Below are 18,531 nucleotides of genomic sequence, written 5' to 3' on the forward strand. Positions count from 1 at the left end.
AGAACAGTGTACACACACACACACCCCACCCCCACCCCACTACACTTCTTTCCCCCTCTGCACCCATGATACTGACCTTTTGAAGAGCCAGCCAATGGTCTTGTATTCTTTCCCAGATTATGGATATTGAATGTTTTTTCAAGATGAGATCCTTAAACTGGAACTTAAGTCTTCTCACAGTAAAAAAATAAAAATAAACAAGTAAAAGTAAGTTTACTAATATATTTTATCTAAGTAAATCCAAATGATTATAGTTTTGGCAGGTACTTAATGTAGACGTTATGGAGCGATTGTACATTTTTTTGTAGTAAGCCTTGGAAATCCGATGTGTGTTTCACACCCTTCACCACATTTTACATAACCTCACTCAGACAAGGACAGGCCGGGCACAGGTGTGGGCAGCATAGATCTAGAGGCTTAATTGGATTTGGGTTAAATACCCTTTATTTTTCTAGTTGAAGATGACCTAGTGGGCTGTATTGGGCCCAACTGCTGTATTGTGAGCCCTCGAGCACCCCTTGCCCCCCTTACCCCAAACGCTCCCCGCATGGCTTTAGAACAATGGCCTCTTTCCTGATGCCGGCTGTCACATGAGGCTCTGTCGCATTTATCACATACTGTAAATTTTAAAAGTTACCGTCAGGTTTAAGTGATTTAGGCCCAGGATTACTGACTGAAGAGCCAATAGAGATCAAGCAGTTTAGTGCTGTGTTTATAGGGCGCTAAGCTGTCAGGAGTGGTAGCCCTGACATCATCTTCATTCACGTGGACTATTAAGAACCAGCACAAGGGAAAAGGTTTATTCATGCCTTTTGAAAATAGAATGCAGTTCTAATCATGGTCAGTTTGGTCATTTGCAAACCTTTGTTTTCTTGCAGAGTTGCAGATGAGTAACTAAGTGTTTTTCTGATAAAAACAGGTGTCCACAAGAGAAGCCAGCACCAGGGACCTGATGATATTTACCTGGATGACCTCAAGGCACTAGAACCTGAAGTTGCAGCTCTCTATTTCCCCAAAAGGTAGTGGATTTTATATGGAAGAGTGGACAGCTTTGAAATACTCTGAATGTTTCTAGAGCACTGCGTTTTGTCTGAGAAAAAGGAGCAAGGGGATGGTGTCCTTTAGCCAAGTTGGATGATTGCTTCAGATTTTGGAAAATTCAGAATTGTTTGTGTATCATTTTGACTGTAGTGATTTGAAATTAATAATTTACATGTTTATGAAAAAACTTTCGGAGTTCCCGTCTGGCACAGTGGTTACCAAATCCGATGAGGAACCATGAAGTTTCGGGTTCGATCCCTGGCCTTGCTCAGTGGGTTAAGGATCCAGCATTGCCGTGAGCTGTGGTGTAGGTCGCAGATGCGGCTCGGATCCAGTGTTGCTGTGGCTCTGGCGTAGGCTGGCGGCTACAGCTCTGATTAGACTCCTAGCCTGGGAACCTCCATATGCCGCGGGAGCGGCCCAAGAAATGACAGAAAGACCAAAAAAAAAAAAAAAAAAGAAAAGAAATTTTCAATACATTGAGAAGAGGGGCACTAGTCAAGCCTACATAAGGATACCAGTGGGGGTGACTTCAGATCCTCCTTATTAGCATGTGTGTCCTTCAAGATGTGGCGTAAAGGTCATGCATCTTCAGAAATACTTTACAGAGGACACAGCTTTGCTCGCAGGCCGGCGGCTGCTGAGACCCCTCCACCTACCTGTGCACCCCCTGGAGCGCTCGGCTCTGTCACCTGCCTCCTCCTTCATGACTCTCCCCATGGAGTAACGCTAAAATCCCAGAAGTGATAGACTTGTACTGTTTTCCTTAGGTCATTTCCATTCTCAGGGAAATTCCATTATAATACAAAAAACAATTCACTTCTCCATGAGAAGTATGGCTTGAACATACTGAGCCATAGGCACGCATACTTAGACACTTTTAAGTAAATTATTGAAAAGTATATTTTAAGTTTTTATTTAAAATAGAAAGGTGGAATTGATATGAAGATACTTAATGTTTTTACCAGTATTTTTGAAATTTTTAAAACTCCTTCCTAGGTTTCTGCTCTATATTTGTCTCCAGATAGATACACTTCATTTAAAGTAATAGTTGAGGGTTGGTTTGTTTTTTTGATTTTTGTCTTTTTATGGCTGTACCTATAGCACATGGAAGTTCCCAGGCTAGGGGTCAAATCGGAGCTACAGCTGCCTGCCTACGCCACAGCCACAGCAATGCCAGATCCGAGCTGCATCTGCAACCCACACTGCAGCTTGTGTCAACGCCAGATCCTTAACCCACTGAGCGAGGTGAGGGATCAAACCTGCATCCTCATGAATACTAGTCAGGTTCGTTACCACTGAGCCATAACAGAAACTCCAGTAGTTGGATTTTTAAGGCGAAAGAAATGAAACTAGTCTCTTTTATCCCCAATAAGAAAGTTAAAAATGTAAGCTCTCTTAAAAGTATCACTTTGAGATTTCCCAGTCCTTAATCATTTTTATACACTGGGATTCCTAAGACAAATTTCCTAGTTTCCTTTTTAAAAAATGGGGAGCGTGACATAACTAAGTGCTGTGGGACCTCTGTGTGCTGTTATAACGTGATTGGAACCATTGCCATTCACCAGGCAGGCTTCTTAGCTCATGAACTGTTTGTTTCTTGAGACAGTCATTAGTATTTAGAGACAGACTGTTGAAGTGCTCATAAGCATTTGTTTTATTGTGTTCATTGCCAATTTGACGAAATACCCTGTATCTGTAATTATCACTAAGCTTGCCCCTAAGTCACATCCCTCATGGGTTTGGTGACCTACTTCGTCCTCCATGTACTCACCATTGGCTCCAGTAACACCAGCTGATCTAACTGATAAACCCAAGACCTCGGGGCTAGACCACAGTAGGCTGGACCACATGTTCTAGTGATGACGATCCAGAGCTGGTATTGGTGGGAGGCCTTGGATACAGGGGTTCAGGATCACAAGCTGCTTCCATCTTGAGGCTCCCCGTCCCCTTAGGGCCCGGACGGGAAAAGCAGGGGATCACAAGGGCAGCTTCAGGGGCCAGCCTTAGGAAGGACTCAGCACAAGCCTTCTGTCTACGTGGACAGCTCCATCATCTGATCACGTGGCCATACCTGACTACAGGGGGACCTCGCTATCTCCCCAGGAAAATGAGGACATGGATATTTGTCTTACATCCAGGGGTGGGCCTTGCCCCTGGACCCCACCAGAGAAGGCAGGTTTTGCTGTTTTATGTGGTTTTGGCTTTTTCACCATTTCCAGTAAGGAGTCCATTTGGTTGATCCGATTAATCTCAGTATTGTGCTATGGGTGTGTATTGCTCCTAAGAGAATTTCCAAAACCCCAGATCCTTTCTTAAAAGTTAGCTAAAATGCAAAACATAATAGAGTTTGAAACTGCTTTCTGTGACATGTCTGTACTCTGCTGCCACCTACTGCTCAAATTAGTTTTCTCTGAAGATCACATGACTTCACTGGATGGCCTACCGTAATATGCTGGCTTTTTTAATAAAAGAATAGAATTTGGGGAGTTCCCGTTGTGGCTCAGTGGGTTAAGAACCCAAGTAGTATCCATGAGGATATGGGTTCAATCCCTGGCCTCGCTTAGTGGGTTAAATATCCGGTGTTGCCATGAGCTGAGGAGTAGGTCTCAGATGTTGCTCAGATCCCACATTGCTGTGGCTGAGGTATAGGCCAGCAGCTACAACTCTGATTTGACCCCTAGCCCAGGAACTTGCATATGCTGCAGGTGCGGCCCCAAAAAGAAAAAAAAAAAAATGAATTTGAAAGTTCTAGAACAGTATTTCAATGCAACATTAAATATCCATTCAAAAGGTATAGAGCAGTGAGCGTTCATGGCTAAAAGACTTAAGTTTCCATTTCCTTATTCTTTTTCTCTCAGATTTATGGTCCATTACAGAAAGGTTTTTTTAATTAATTTATTTATTTACTTTGGTCTTGGCCCCAGCCACGGCATATGGAGATTCCCAGGCTAGGGGTCCAATTGGAGCCACAGCTGCTGGCCTACGCCACAGCCACAGCAACGCCAGATCTGAGCCATGTCTGCGACCTACACCACAGCTCACAGCAACGCTGGATCCGTAACCCACCAAGTGAGGCCAGGGATCAAACCCACAACCTCAAGGTTCCTAGTCAGATTCATTTCCGCTGTGCCACGACGGGAACTCCCAGAAACGTTTGTTTTTAGGATCAGCTTCTAAAACCTGGCTTCTATGCCTCATCTAGAAAAGTGGAAATACTGAATAACCTCAACTTAGTTCTGCCCCTCACTAATATAAGGGCAGTTTATTCTACTTTTTTGTACACTTCTTTTTTGAGCTTTATCTAGCCTCCTGAGAATTTTCACTTGGTTTATTTCTTTGTTCTATTTTGCAGTCGGATGAATTCAGAAAAGCCTTGTTTTAAAAATGATACAACTTTGGACTAAAGTAATTTTCTACAGGATGTGTATATAGTACCACATGGTCTTTTCTGGGAAGTTAGGATCAAAAGGTTTCTGAACATCATGTTTTTCTTAATTACTCTGTCATTTTCATCATGGAAATACAAATAAGTGCTTATAATTCTTTTGCCCCCTTTAATTTAAATAAGAAAGGCTATCATTGAAAAGTTTGCATTATTGTGAATGAGGGTGGTGATTTTTTTTGTGCCGTATTTACTGTATTCAGTTAATTCCTCAATAATGGCATTAGGCCATTTTTAATGTCATTCGTGACGTGATTCTCAGCACCACCTAAGTGAATCCATGTCCCAGGGCAGGTCGGCCTGCCCCTTTTTCAAGCTAGTTCAGGCTCCCCAAGGGCTGTGCAGTTAGGAAGCCTGGCCGCAAGGAGCCATATTAAGGTGAGTCCTTTCTCCCGCAGTGAGTCGGAGCCTGGCTCCCGGCAGTGGCCCGAGTCTGACACCTTCTCCGGCTCCCAGTCCCCACAGTCGGTGGGCAGTGCAGCTGCTGATAGCGGCACCGAGTGCCTGTCGGATTCCGCCATGGACCTGCCCGACGTCACCCTCTCGCTCTGTGGGGGCCTCAGCGAGAACGGGGAGATTTCTAAAGGTACGCCCCCCTGCCTGTGGCCCTGGGGGTCCTTGCATGTAACAGGTGCCTCCCTTTGGTGGCAGGCCCTTCGCCCCTCATTGGAGGCACCTGGTGTCGAGGATACCACAGATCAGAGGGTGGGAGAGGGTGTGTGGCTGGAGGCTCGGGTGGCCTGCCCGTCCGTACAGTTGTTGAGATGGTTGTGGGATGGTGCCTGGCTGCTCTGAGCCTCAGACACGTGAGGAGGGCCCGAGGGGCCAGTACCGATGGTCTACTGAGTAAATGGCCTTTCTGGCAAAATGGAGAAGGGGTTGCTTGCTGTCTCAACCCTGAAAGCTGGCCCAGGACAGTGAGCTACTTGAGAGAAAGGGAGGCCCTGAGCAGGTTCAGATGTCTGTCTGCCTGTACATCTGTCCCATCCTTACACCTTGGTATTATGTTCTTTGTAAACTGAACTCTTAACGTTTTTTCAGTTTGGCTGGTGGCACTTCATTGATTTCCTCTAAGGAAAGCTTTTCTTTCTGTGATCAGCATCATCATCTGCATGCTGCAGCCTGGGTGCCCTGAGCCTCACAGCTGGGCTTCTCTGAATCTCCTCCTCCTCAGGGTCACAGGGTGGTCACTGTTCCCCTTTCTTCTCCACCTATTAATTCTGTTTGCTTGTTTTATTTTTTGCAAGAAATTAAAAATGTGTTATGGCCAGTGGTTCCTTCTTGGGACAAAATTAAATAGGTCACATTTTTATCATAATGTTCATAAGCACTTACTTTAAAAAATATAGGTGGAGGAGGGAAAATTTAAGAAAACCTGATAACTTAGGTAGAGTTTGATATTTGTGAAGGTAGAAATGACAGGTAAAAGTAAATAACATACAGATTACCAAAAGGAACAATTCCAGTGAGAAATTTCTCTGTTAGCCTGCATCAGAGTACAGGGTTAGCGGCAGGGTTCAAAAATTCATGCAAAATCCCCATTCATTTTGAAAAAACTTGGAATTTATTTCTGGAGAGATCTAAGCCAAGTCTGGAGTGTGGTTGGTTTTTTTTCTCCAAGCATTGTAAGTGTTTTGATTGTTTTTTTCTAACATAGCTTCTTACACTTGCACACTTAAAGCTGTAAGACCCGCATGAATATTCCCCATTTAGGCAGAATATCTCCTCTTATAAGAGTGAAACTCGCAGAGTTCCCTTCATGGCTCAGCGGTTAACAAACCTGACTAGCATCCATGTGGATGTGGGTTTGATCCCTGGCCTCACTCAGTGGGTTAAGGATCTGGTGTTGCCATGAGCTGTGGTCTAGGTTGTAGACGAGGCTTGGATCATGAGTTGCTGTGGCTGTCACGTAGGCCTGTAAGCTGTAGCTCCAATTCGACCCCTCGCTTGGGAACTTCCATATGCTGAGGGTACAGCCCTTAGAAGCCAAAAAAAAAAAAGGAGGGGCGGGGGGGGGGCAACTCGAAGGTTTTGTTGATCATGGAGTTGAGTGTGTGCGGCCACATCTGTAATCTACTTTCCTAAAAGTCCCTGGCTTATCCCTTCCTCCTGGTTTTTTGTTGTTTTCTGGTTGGTTGGTTAGTTGGTTGGTTAGTTTTTGGTTTTTAGTTTTTTCCACCTAGGGTAGGAGTGGTGGAAGAGGTAGAAGAGAAGTGTTTTCTTGTCCTGGAGAGAAAAAACAAACAAGTACCTGATGTTTTGCTTTTGATGCACATAGCAAAGTTAGTTGTTGGTTTTTTGTTTTAAGAACTTTTTTTTAATCTTACTGTTAGTCCTTTAGTGTGGAAAGTATTGTGATAGTCTCAGACGTGTTTGGGTGATCTCTAACCAAGTGGATAATTATTATCTTATATTGCAGAAAAATTCATGGAGCATATCATCACTTACCATGAATTTGCAGAAAACCCTGGACTTATAGACAATCCCAATCTTGTCATACGGATATATAACCGGTAAACACTCTTGCTTTTATAATTGTTTAATACTCTTGCGGGTAAACAGCAATACTTCCAATTGCTGTTTTTAACTGTTGCAGTCTTTCTCACTGTAAAATATGCCATTTCATACAAATGAGCTAACAGGCAGTGACCTTAAGGTGACTGAAGGTGAAGCCTCAGCTTTATTTTCAAATGAGGTGTTAGAATGCTTTTTCTTAGAGGTTTTACTACATCTGCTCAGAAGTTTGGCTTGAAGCAAAGATTCCTTATGTGGCAAGAAATTTAGCCGATCAGCCCTTCATTGAGAAGAATGGGGAATTGTATATGGTGTTTTTAATCTTCCCTCTTCCGCCCTCTCCTTGCTCTGTGTAATGGTCTTGCACGATTTTTATCTCACAGTTACTATAACTGGGCGTTGGCTGCTCCCATGATCCTCAGCTTGCAGGTCTTTCAGAAGAGCTTACCTAAGGTGAGACCTTCCTCCAAGCATTGCCTCCTCAGAGATAGTATCCATAGCTTGTTGGGGCGCTTAGAAAAATCCACATGTGCTTATTTCTAAACTGGGTACTGTTCGGAGTTTTATTTATATTTTAAAATTAATATCATCACTCAGATTATCTCATGACTCCAAATCTATGAAATTAGCTGGGCTGCCATTTCTTTGTAGTTTTTACTTAGATATTTTACCAGTTTCTGATTGTTGAAAAGGTTGAAAGATTTTACTAATTTTTAATTAAGTATAGAATGAATGAAAACACCTCCTCTGTTAACATAGAAAGAGAGTGATGCAGCCCCAGAGGCATGAGTGTGATTAGTTCAGGCTGTGGCCAAGAGGCCTGTTACATGGAACCTCAAGGTTTGCTGGAGTCTTGTCCACCAGGGACACATCCTCAACCTAGTGGGGCCTCATAACTCGTTCCCGAGGGTGGAGAAGTGAGCAGCCCACCTGCCAGCCTCTCCGGGCTACTGCTCCACAGCCAGACTGCTGGTCTCATGCCATAGAGCTGCCACCAAAGAGGCCACTGTCCGTCTGTCCGGAGTTCAGGAGGTGTGGAGAGCATTGCCTCTGTTCAGTGTTAGGGCACCATCCTCTGGCTTAGTGGCAGAACGTAGTCCAGTGCTTTGTGACAGACAGGTGGCTAGACTAACCCATGTTGATTGTTTCCAGGCCACAGTGGAGTCCTGGGTCAAAGATAAGATGCCAAAGAAATCTGGTCGCTGGTGGTTTTGGCGTAAGAGAGAGAGCATTACCAAACAGGTAACCGACCCGAGGTAATCCTGTCCACGGGCTGAAAAGACGCGAATCTTTCATTTATTCAAAAAACCTTTTTGCCAAGCACAAGAACGTCAATTTGGGCTATATAACACACTCTTAGAATAATAAATGTCACCACTTATGGACAGTTAACCTATGCAGGTGTGCTGCTAGGTGCTTTAGATGCATGACCTTTCACCTACACTACAGCCTGACAGTGTGGGTGTGTGCATTCCTGTTTTACAGGTAAGGAAACTGGAATGTGAGGAGGTGACGTACCTTGACTAGGCACTTAACTGGTGAGGGATGGAGCTGGACTTTGACCTTCAGTCCAGTCCAGAGCCTGTGCCCTTTCCCCTGCACTGCTGTCCCTTCCACATAGAAGGCAGGGCTGGCCCTCTCCCTCTCACGAGGAGGAGGGCTCCTCGTCGCTGTTGCAGAGCCACAGGGTCTGCGCCAGTTGTATGATACCGTGTGACTTGAGCTGCTGCAGCTTCTTAACAGATCTTACCTCTGACTCTGTGGTGGTAGCTTTTTATGCCAACAGCATATGACTCCTCTCTCAGGTTTCTGGCCTTTGGCTCAAACTAGAGAAAGTCTGTTTCTTATGGGCTTTTAAGTTGTGCATTCAGAGGCAGTTTTGCTCATTCCTGGAGCGAGCTCCTGGTGAATTTCTGCTTGTCACCTAGGAGGGGGAATATTGCATGTTGTCATTATCGTTTTGCTGTCCTAGCTGCCAGAAGCCAAGGAAGGGAAATCTGAGGTGCCGCCACCCAGCGACCTGCCATCGAGCGTGAAGGAGCCGGCCAGCGGCAGGTGAGGGCGCCCAGTCCCCCAGCTCTCAGCAGTTGGCCACCCGTGCTTTGGCATTGCAGTCAAGTTGATTCTGACAGTTTTGCTTAATTCTTAGTCAGAAGTGCCTCCTTCCTATGGACGTATATGACAATCAGTGGCTTCATTGTGCTGCTCAGTTAGCAGATAATAACTTGTGCTTTTCTTTAAAAATACCATCAGCTTAGAGTAAATACATTCATGCCCTCTTCTTGCACACCTTGCTCCCATCCTGGAGCCCTGGAATGGGGCGGGCGCCCATGAGAAGGAGGCCTTGGGAAGGGACAGACATCTAGGGGAACCAGAGATGCACCATCGCATGCCCCTGCCGGCTGTGAGTCGCAGTGGTAGGTGTGACAGAATCTCTGATCAGTGTGGGTCTCTCCCACTCCCTGGAAGGCACAGAGCCACATGGGGGCCCCGGGGAGGTGCTGCCACATACCCCGTTCTTGTTTCTGCCCCCTGAGTTCCTTCCCAGTCATGTTCTTTTTTTCCCTTCCCATTCCCTCAGTCTTAGATTCATCTTCTTGCTCTTTGCCCTCTTCTTTTAAAATCGTCCTTGTTCATTTCTTAATCAGTGTGAACATTCATATTTTCTATAATTTATACGTTTTGGAACGTACATCCTTTTCAGCAAGAGCCAGCAGACTAGTAGCTGTCACGGGGTGTATGCAACGGGCCAGGCATGGAGGGAGGAGGGACCTGCAGGTGTGGAGACGGGCCTTGGTTGCAGCTCTTCCTAGAGTGGATTTCGGATCTCCTTCTTGATCCCAAATGAAAAGCTGTCGTCCGTAAAATGTCCCTCTGCCTCTTCATTAACTGGGTTGTTGAACAGGCCGGCCGAGGACGACTCGTCCAGTGATGAGGGGTCACAGGAGCTCGAAGAGTCCATCAAGGTGGACCCTGTCACTGAGGAGCCCCCGAGCCACAGCAGCACGACCTCCTACAAGAAGTCTCTTCGTCTTTCCTCAGACCAGATCGTGAGTTGTGTGTGAGCGTGTGGGTCCGGTTGAGGTAACTCAGGAACTATTTAACTCAACCTGCTTCCTTTTCTGTCCACTGGACCCCAGGCCTTACACACATTGCATGGTGTGTGGCCGTGGCCTTGCTCACACACATATGAGAGAACAGCATCCCACTCCCAGGACCACCAACATGACCTGGGGAACCGGGGCTTCCTGCACCTTCACACCAGGCCTCCCACCTCAGCCTCTGGGAGGGAACCAGCGAACCTGTATTCTCACCCTGTTTTCTGGATGAACCTTACACACACTGGGCCACACCACCTCCTAGAAGCCACAGCCATAGAGAATGACATTTTCTTATTAGATGCAGTTCCCACACCCTGACTTCAGTCGTTTTCAGTATGAAGTGGCCCGGCTGTGGCCTAGGGAAGCCCCAGGTAGAGGTGGGGCTGGGGCTTGTGTTTTGGGGGTTTGGGCCGCAGCCCTCCAGCCCAGTTCCTGGAGCCACGGAACGCTTGTACTGCCTTGAGCTTTGGTCCTCAGATGCTGCTGGTGGTTTTGTGAGTGTTCTGAGTCTATTCCAAAGTATTTTTCAGCTGATTTTCTGGGTTTTTTTTAAGTTATTGTCTTTATGTATTTCTTTCCATTCTTTTTTTTTTTTTTTTTTTTTTTGGTCTTTTTAGGGTTGCACCCACGGCATATGGAAGTTCCCAGGCTAGGGGTTAAATCGGAACTCTAGCCATTGGCCTACACCACAGCCACAGCAACACCAGATCCGAGCCGCGTCTGCGACCCTATACTACAGCTCATGGCAACGCCGGATCCTTAAAACCCACTCAACAAGGCCAGGGATCGAACCTGCATCCTCATGGATACTAGTCAGATTCATTTCCACTGAGCCAAGATAGGAACTTCTTCTTTCCATTCTTTATGTGTTTTCACACACACACATTTATATATTTTACTGATTAGGATCCTTTTCCACTTATATTGTGTTTTAAGCAGTCTCTCTCACCGCATGTTCTTGGAAAATGACTCAGTTGTGTGATTCCATCAAAGTCATATGCCATTAATACTCAAAACGTTCCCTCTGATTTTGTTTATTCTTATACTTTTTATAAAAGGCAAAACTGAAGCTCCAGGACGGCCCAAATGATGTTGTGTTTAGTATTACAACCCAGTATCAAGGCACCTGCCGCTGCGCAGGGACCATTTACCTATGGAACTGGAACGACAAGGTCATCATTTCCGACATCGATGGAACAATAACCAAGTAAGCGATAGCCTGTGGGGTGACAAGGAGAGTCCCTCACCTGGGCAAGTCCACCATTGGAAGAGTTTTTAAACTATATGCCCCGAGACATGCTGAGTACGTCCACACAGAGTCATTTTAAGGATGGAGGAGATGGGTGGGGTCATCCAAGTGTAATGTCAGAAGTAACTTTTGGAACACCTGAGACACTAGATCTCCAAATTCTTTTTTTTTTTTGTCTTTTTTTGCTGCTGTTGTTGTTGTTGCTATTTCTTGGGCCGCTCCCTCGGCATATGGAGGTTCCCAGGCTAGGGGATGAATCGGAGCTGTAGCCACCGGCCTACATCAGAGCCACAGCAACTCGGGATCCGAGCTGCGTCTGCGACCTACACCACAGCTCACGGCAACGCCGGATCGTTAACCCGCTGAGCAAGGGCAGGGACCGAACCCGCAACCTCATGGTTCCTAGTCGGATTCGTTAACCACTGCGCCACCACGGGAACTCCTAGATCTCCAAATTCTGACGTGAGAGAAAGAGAAGCTGTTGAGATTAGGGAGGAGAAAAAGAGGACCTGTAGTTATAAATTCTCTCTGAAAATGAACAGCTGCTCTCGGGTGTGATTCCTCTCTTGGAAGCTCCTGGGTAGTGTACTTGCCTCACTGTTGCACCGCCCAGTTGAATCGCCTTTGCAGATTGTCTCTGCACCCCTGCCCACCTGGCAGCTGCCAGCGGCTGGTGTTTAAATAGAAGAACACTTGACTTGATGTGTTTCTGATGCCTTTTTCCATTTCTGCCCTTTAGGTCTGATGCCTTGGGACAGATTCTCCCACAGCTGGGTAAAGACTGGACTCATCAGGGTATAGCCAAGCTCTACCACTCCATCAATGAGTATGTATCCTGACTGCACTAGAATTTTGCTTTAAGACTGTAAAAAAAAAAGAGCATTCATCAGCCAGTGCACAGAAATCCTGTTCACGGTCCAGCTGTTCCTGCTCTTTCCCACTCCCTAGAGCCTCCTGCAGGGAAAAGTGTGAGCCACCATCTATGGAACATGAGCTGAGTGCCTGGCGTGGTTAAATCTTCAGCATATGTCATCTCATTCTCACAGTGGTACACGTTGTAGGCACCTACAATATCTATGATTATAGCTATAATTAGGTTTTATAGCTTTAATGTAACAAGAGAACCTATCTTCTTTGAGTATTTTTCTTTTTTTTTTTTTTTTTTTTTTAAGTAAGTAATACATGCAGAGGGGAAACAATTTACCTTGGGGTCCTCGTCACAGTACTTTTTGTGAGAATGTAGTGCCATGGCCTTTGTGGGGTCCTAACACCTAGGAGTTAAGTTGATCTGCAGCATTTCAGTGTCTCAAGCACCAGCTGAGAAAGGACATAATCTGTCCTAAAATAAAAATTATGTCAGTTGCCTAAGTATAGTTTTGCTCCTTGTTTTAGAGAATGATTTGCATTCCGAAAATTGTCTTTATAAATAAGACCCTTTGGGTAGGTCACTGCTATGGCTTGGGTTGCTGCTGTGGTGCAGAGTTGATCCCTGGCCTGGGACTTCCGCATGCCACAGGCATGGCAAATAAAAAAAAAAAAAAAAAAAAAAAAGAATGTATATATATCTCCTTTGTATCTCTCACTTAAAGATTGCCCCCAATTTTTGTCTCTTCTGTAACCTGGCTTTCACAGACAGGAGGCTGAAGATACATCATACTTGCAAAGGTAGCATCATCTCTAGTTGTGTACATACCTCTGTGTTCTCCCTATGGTGTTTTTCATGGAGTGGCGAGATCTTTATAATCCTAACGATTTTCCTGTTGAATTTGATATTCATAGTAAATGAGAGGGACTTTATTTGGACCTTTTAAAAGAAAAGTGCACTTTCTCCCGCTTCAGCCACAGACTAAACAGGATGTGCTCTCTTTCAGGAATGGCTACAAGTTCCTGTACTGCTCCGCCCGTGCCATCGGCATGGCCGACATGACCCGTGGCTACCTGCACTGGGTCAACGACAAGGGCACGATCCTGCCCCGGGGCCCCCTGATGCTGTCCCCCAGCAGCCTGTTCTCGGCCTTCCACAGGTGACTGTGTGCACATGTCTGTGTGGGGCCCAGGCCTGAACTGACTGTAACTGAGAGCTTTTGCGTCTCAGTTCTTTGGCTCCCATATCCTCCTGACTCACACACAGCTCACCTGGTCTCGGTCACACACGCAGTTGAGAAAAGTCAGGTTGGCCCAGGAGAAAGATACCAGTTATGTAGAATTAAAAAGTTGAGTTGTTGTGAGTAGTAAAATCTTTTTAGGACCACACACCAGGGAAAACTACCATTTATATTCGGTGATTATATCTATACATATTTTTCCCCCTAGGGAAGTAATAGAAAAGAAACCAGAGAAGTTCAAAATCGAGTGTCTAAATGACATCAAGAATCTGTTTGCCCCATCCAAGCAGCCCTTCTATGCTGCCTTTGGAAACCGTCCAAATGTAAGTGTCTCCTGGGCTGCGCCGATGGGGTGGGTCAGACTCAGGAACGTTCTGCCGGCCGTAGAGGCAGAAGGCGCGTCTGCTCTGCCGAGCAGGCTTTCCCTGCTCCAGCGGCTGGGGAGGGCCTGTCATGGGCTCTGCCCAGAATTTTGGTGTGTCACGAAATGCGTGCGCTCTCTCTTTGTGGCTTCCATTCCATTTCCTCACGCGGTTCTGACTCTGGTTGTAAGTGATTCTGGGATGCGACCTAGACCAGGGCATGAACGCCCCCCTCGTTAAGGCCTCCCTTCTCCTGCTCCCTTCTCCCTGGCCTCTCCAGGGCACCCAAGTTTTCTGGCTGCTCCAGTGCTTGGCTCCACTCTTTCGTGTCTGTTTGAAGCTCAGCTCCAGTGGCAAAGCTGTGCTATGCCAGCTCCACGTGTTTTCTATACACGACCTCCTTTATTGTGTGATTCCTCTGGCTCGCAAGTAGAGATCCATCTCCTAATTTCCGCCTGTAACGGCCCTGCCCATGTCCTGCTGCAGGATGTCTATGCGTACATGCAAGTTGGAGTTCCGGACTGCAGAATATTCACCGTGAACCCCAAGGGCGAACTGATACAAGAGAGGACCAAAGGAAACAAGTCATCGTAAGTGCACTCCCATGTCTCAGCCCTGCCCTGCCTTTGGGGCTGCCCCCATGCAGGCCTTTTCCTCCTCTGCTGCAGCTTTGGTGGGGGGGGGGGGGGGTCCTAGACTTGGAAGAGGAAGGCTGTGCCCTGGGAAGAGATGCATGTCTCGGGCCCTCCCCATTCTCAGAGTCTGAGGAACTGGCTTCCCAGCCTGCAGTCTTGTGCTCTCACATCAGCTGCTACGTAACAATTGGTGGCTTTCTCCCCCAATCCCTTCTCCCAGGTATCACAGACTGAGCGAGCTCGTGGAACACGTGTTCCCACTTCTCAGTAAGGAACAGAATTCTGCCTTCCTGTGCCCGGAGTTCAGCTCCTTCTGCTACTGGCGAGACCCAATCCCCGAGGTGGACCTGGACGACTTGGCCTGAGGCGGCACCTCCAGCGGGGGGACCCGCCATCGCTCACCTCGCAGCAGGGGAAGGTGACCGGCCCTTCTGCTGGACAGAGGACACGGGGCTACCCTCCCAGCCACAGGTGTGGGATGAGACGTGCTGACATCCAGGTGCCAGCAGGGACGGGGAGGGCCGCTGGAGCTGGAACTGCCCTCCCCGTCACCCTCTCGGGCTCGGTGGCACCACCAACACCCAGGCAGGGGGAGCGACGCCTGGGCTCTGTTGCTGGCTGGTCCTCTCACACACACTGTGACCAGTTGAGGTGTGTGCTGGGTGCTCCTTTAATTGCATAATTTAAATGGAAGAGGAAAGACACTAAGAGTGGACCAAAACATTGCACAAAGTAAAGTGTTATAATTTCTGCTGGGCAGTTGAGAGTGTTTCTCTCGGAAACGTGGGCTTTCTCCATGGGCCCAGTGTCCAGTGAGTGACGGAGCTCCAAACCGCCCATGCCAGCTCTTATGTGTGTGCCTCCCTCCCTGCCCCACAGGGACAAGACAGCTGCTCAGGCCCCCAGGCGATACACGTGGGCTTCTGGGGAGGAAAAGGCCCTTAGGCCAAGGCTGCGTACCTGTGATTCCTTCTCTCGGGAGACCTGCAGTGTTGTGTCTTGGACCAACCCAAAGGGGCAGGTCTGGCAGGATGTGTATGGCACCGTAGGAGCAGCGCCACCAACAGGAGCTGTGGTTAAACAAGGAATGGCTCCGTTTTCAGGGAGGCCTTGGAAATGCACATGTGCACTTGTGACAGGTCCTGGGAAACGACCTTTTTCTCTCTCGCTCTGCCTGCAGTGACCTGGTTGTAATGAGCTGGTGTTGGAGCCGCACAGGCTGCACCAGGGAGAGTTTCTGTCCATAAGCCCCTCCGGAGCTGTAGGCATGAGCTGCAGAGAAGAGGCTGGACATGGACAGTGCCCTCAGTGTTCAGATCCAGGGGACTCAGAGAGGAGGCTCTCGGGACCAAAGATGATCACACACAGCCCTGCGCTGGGTGAGAAAGCAGTGGGCTGGCTTCCCGAGCGGAGAGGGGACACGGTGGAAACCCTGCGGAGCAGTGTAGCATGGTCCCAGGCAGTTTCTGTCCCTGCCTCTGCTTTCCCTGTGCCGTGTTGGTGGCACCCCTCATTCTGGTTAGCTCCACCAAAATAATCCTGATCTAGGGATGGAGTGCTGGGGATGGTTATTTTCCAGATTGGAGAGTTGAAAGTCTTTGACTCAGTTCGGCTGTTGTTCCTGGTGCCATTGGATGCAGAGACAGTGGCAAAGTCCCCTGAACAGAGTTGCCAGAGGCAGAGCCTGGAGGCAGCACGTCCAGAGGAGCAGCACAGCTTCCTCTGGTGCAGACCTTCCCACCTTAAGTACAAGGACTCACCTTTTACAGCATTTATTTGTGTATAGTAGGGCAGGGAAACCAGGTTATGTTTATACGAAGTTCTGCCTAGTTAGTGAAATACGTTCCTAGGGCAGTGGCCCTGCGGTTACTTCATCTCATGGAAGCAGTCAGCGTGTCCCCGCCATGTCTGGTTTAAAATTAGGCGCTTACCCTGAGCTTCATAGGGCTTCTTTGCGAATTTGCGGTATGGAAATCTTCACACACACGGAACCCTTTGTAGGTTGTCCTTTAGGGAGCTTCTGACGGTTTCTTTGGCCTGATGAGCTCTCTTTCTGGCCTCAGGGGCGTCTTGAGGGTCGGACCTGGGAAGCCAGGTCTCTGGCCCCCTGCCGCCCTCTGCCCGGTGTCGGTCAGCACTCAGCTTTGTCATTTTGTCACTGCAGATTGATCCAGTGGGTACATATGCTAATTAACATGAGTCTTTTTCCTTATTTAAAGGAGTCCCTCTTGCTGAAAGTAGCTGATTACTATTACTATAGTGTATAAAAGTATTGTTTGTGCTGAAAATCCATTGCCATTTGGTACAAATGACATTTGTTCTTTCTGTGAAAGAGAGATGCCCTCGAGTGTGTTTGTACACAGACCCTCACGATGGTGGCTGGCAGGACCTGTAGCTTCTCGCTGCTTTGGGTGACTGGCGACACCACGGGGAGGCCAAGGCGGACGGGGCCCTTCTCAGTCACTCTCCCCTTTACTGCACTGGCGAAGGGCTGCGGCCCCTCTCTGTCTCTCCAGTCCAGTCCGACTTGACCTCTGCCTTGATGTCCACGTGCTGAAGCTTGAACAGCTGTGGTGTCAGATCTTCGGGGCGTAGGAAGTACATGTGTGGGCGCCAGAGTGCACACACTTAGCCCCTCCGGAGCTCATAGTGTGTGTGAGCACTGTGTTGGCTGTGCTTCCAAACATTTGCTTAGTTTTCAACTGGAAAAAAACTTACTATGTGATGTCACGAAATGCAAGCTGCTGACAATCCGGGAACCACAGCCAGCCAAGCGACTGTAAAGTACCCATGCCCTTGGCGGCACGTGGCCCTTCCAGAGGGTCGCCCGACACAACAGGCAGGGGGGAGATGTTCCTTCTTTGCAAGTTGGTGAAAACAGACTCTCCCAGGGAATTGTATCGTCTTTTCGAGTATCATCATAGTTAACTCTGGGAAGCCTTGTTTTCCCCTATTTTAGAGAATGCTGGGTTTAATGAAACTGGTTAAAAATTAGTTTTTGTTTAAAGTAAGTGTTCTTTCCAGGTGAGAACTTTTTTGGTTTGTTTTAAAGGTAAGAACAGGAGGGGAAACTTTGCTTTTTTAATTTAATCATTACATTCAGCCTAGAATGACTTACTTGATTATTAGACAGTGATACCACTAAAAAGTTTTAAGTTTTCAGAAATTAATTGTAAACATCAGTTCAGTCCTTAGTTTATGGCAGAGACAACTGTCTTAAGATAAACCCTCATTTTGGTGCAGTGTTTGATGTTCAAAACAAAATGTTACAACAATAAACAAACATAAACTGAACGCATCTGACTCTTTCGTTCAGAGGGCATTTAAATCATCTTTTCTCTACTCTTGCCAGAAGTTGATCATTTCCATAAATCAGCATTTTGATCTCAGCTGACACTTATATTTGTATACAAAAAGGACTTCTTTTTTGGCACTTGTTTTTATAAAACTTGACTCCAGAAGTGAGGCTATACCCACAGGAACTCCCCTCTCTGGCTTTGTAGGTTCTGCCAGGACTGACTCATTCATACATAAGTAATTTCTGGTGTGGTCTCCTGGTTTCCGTTGTGCCCTCCCCACCCCTCAGCCCTTCAGGGGTCCCTGAGTCCTGCTCAGAGCCTTGCCACCCCCTTCCCCTGTATCCTGCTCAGAGCATAGCCATCCTGATGTTTTCAGAGGCAGAGTGATCTTGGATCTGAAACCAAGTCACACCGGTAGCTCTTGACCCTCAGAGGGCCGCGTGTATACACTGCATGCCGCAGGCACTGAATGTGGGTCCTGCAAGCCCCCGAGGGCCTGCTCCCGATGCGTTTGCCACGACACGGCCAGGTGAGAGGTCGGGGTGAAGGGGGACCGCGGCTAGCTTTTTGGGGTGCATTTTGGGAAAGGAAGTACTCACACAGGGAGGTTCATTGTCAGGAAGTGGCTTCCTGTGCTCTGGGCAGGAGCAGCGTGACAGCACTCAGGCTGGTGTCCGCCTTGGCACGTCCTAGACTCTGCTTGTGTCCTTCCCGCTGATAGGACAGCACAGGGGAGACACATGTATGTTTAGAGAGAAGGTGTGGATCTACGCGAAGCCA

The 18,531-nt window shown here is 47.5% G+C and overlaps 1 protein-coding gene across 9 annotated transcripts in view; it reads left to right on the plus strand.

Moving 5' to 3' along the window:
- LPIN2 (lipin 2) overlaps positions 1-17,746 on the plus strand; it is a 102,427-nt gene extending 84,681 nt beyond the window's left edge. For 4 of the 9 annotated variants that reach the window (XM_021093241.1, XM_021093239.1, XM_021093240.1 and 1 more), the window contains 13 exons: positions 920-1,019; positions 4,885-5,072; positions 6,906-6,999; positions 7,384-7,453; positions 8,153-8,242; positions 8,973-9,055; positions 9,906-10,050; positions 11,160-11,308; positions 12,090-12,176; positions 13,222-13,374; positions 13,664-13,778; positions 14,304-14,407; positions 14,673-17,746. In XM_021093241.1, coding sequence (XP_020948900.1) covers positions 920-1,019; positions 4,885-5,072; positions 6,906-6,999; positions 7,384-7,453; positions 8,153-8,242; positions 8,973-9,055; positions 9,906-10,050; positions 11,160-11,308; positions 12,090-12,176; positions 13,222-13,374; positions 13,664-13,778; positions 14,304-14,407; positions 14,673-14,817 — 1,523 coding nt within the window. In that variant the 3' untranslated portion in view covers positions 14,818-17,746. 9 annotated transcript variants of the gene reach the window in all.

This window comes from Sus scrofa, chromosome 6 (assembly GCF_000003025.6).
Source record: "Sus scrofa isolate TJ Tabasco breed Duroc chromosome 6, Sscrofa11.1, whole genome shotgun sequence".
In the NCBI taxonomy this organism is placed as follows: domain Eukaryota; kingdom Metazoa; phylum Chordata; class Mammalia; order Artiodactyla; family Suidae; genus Sus; species Sus scrofa.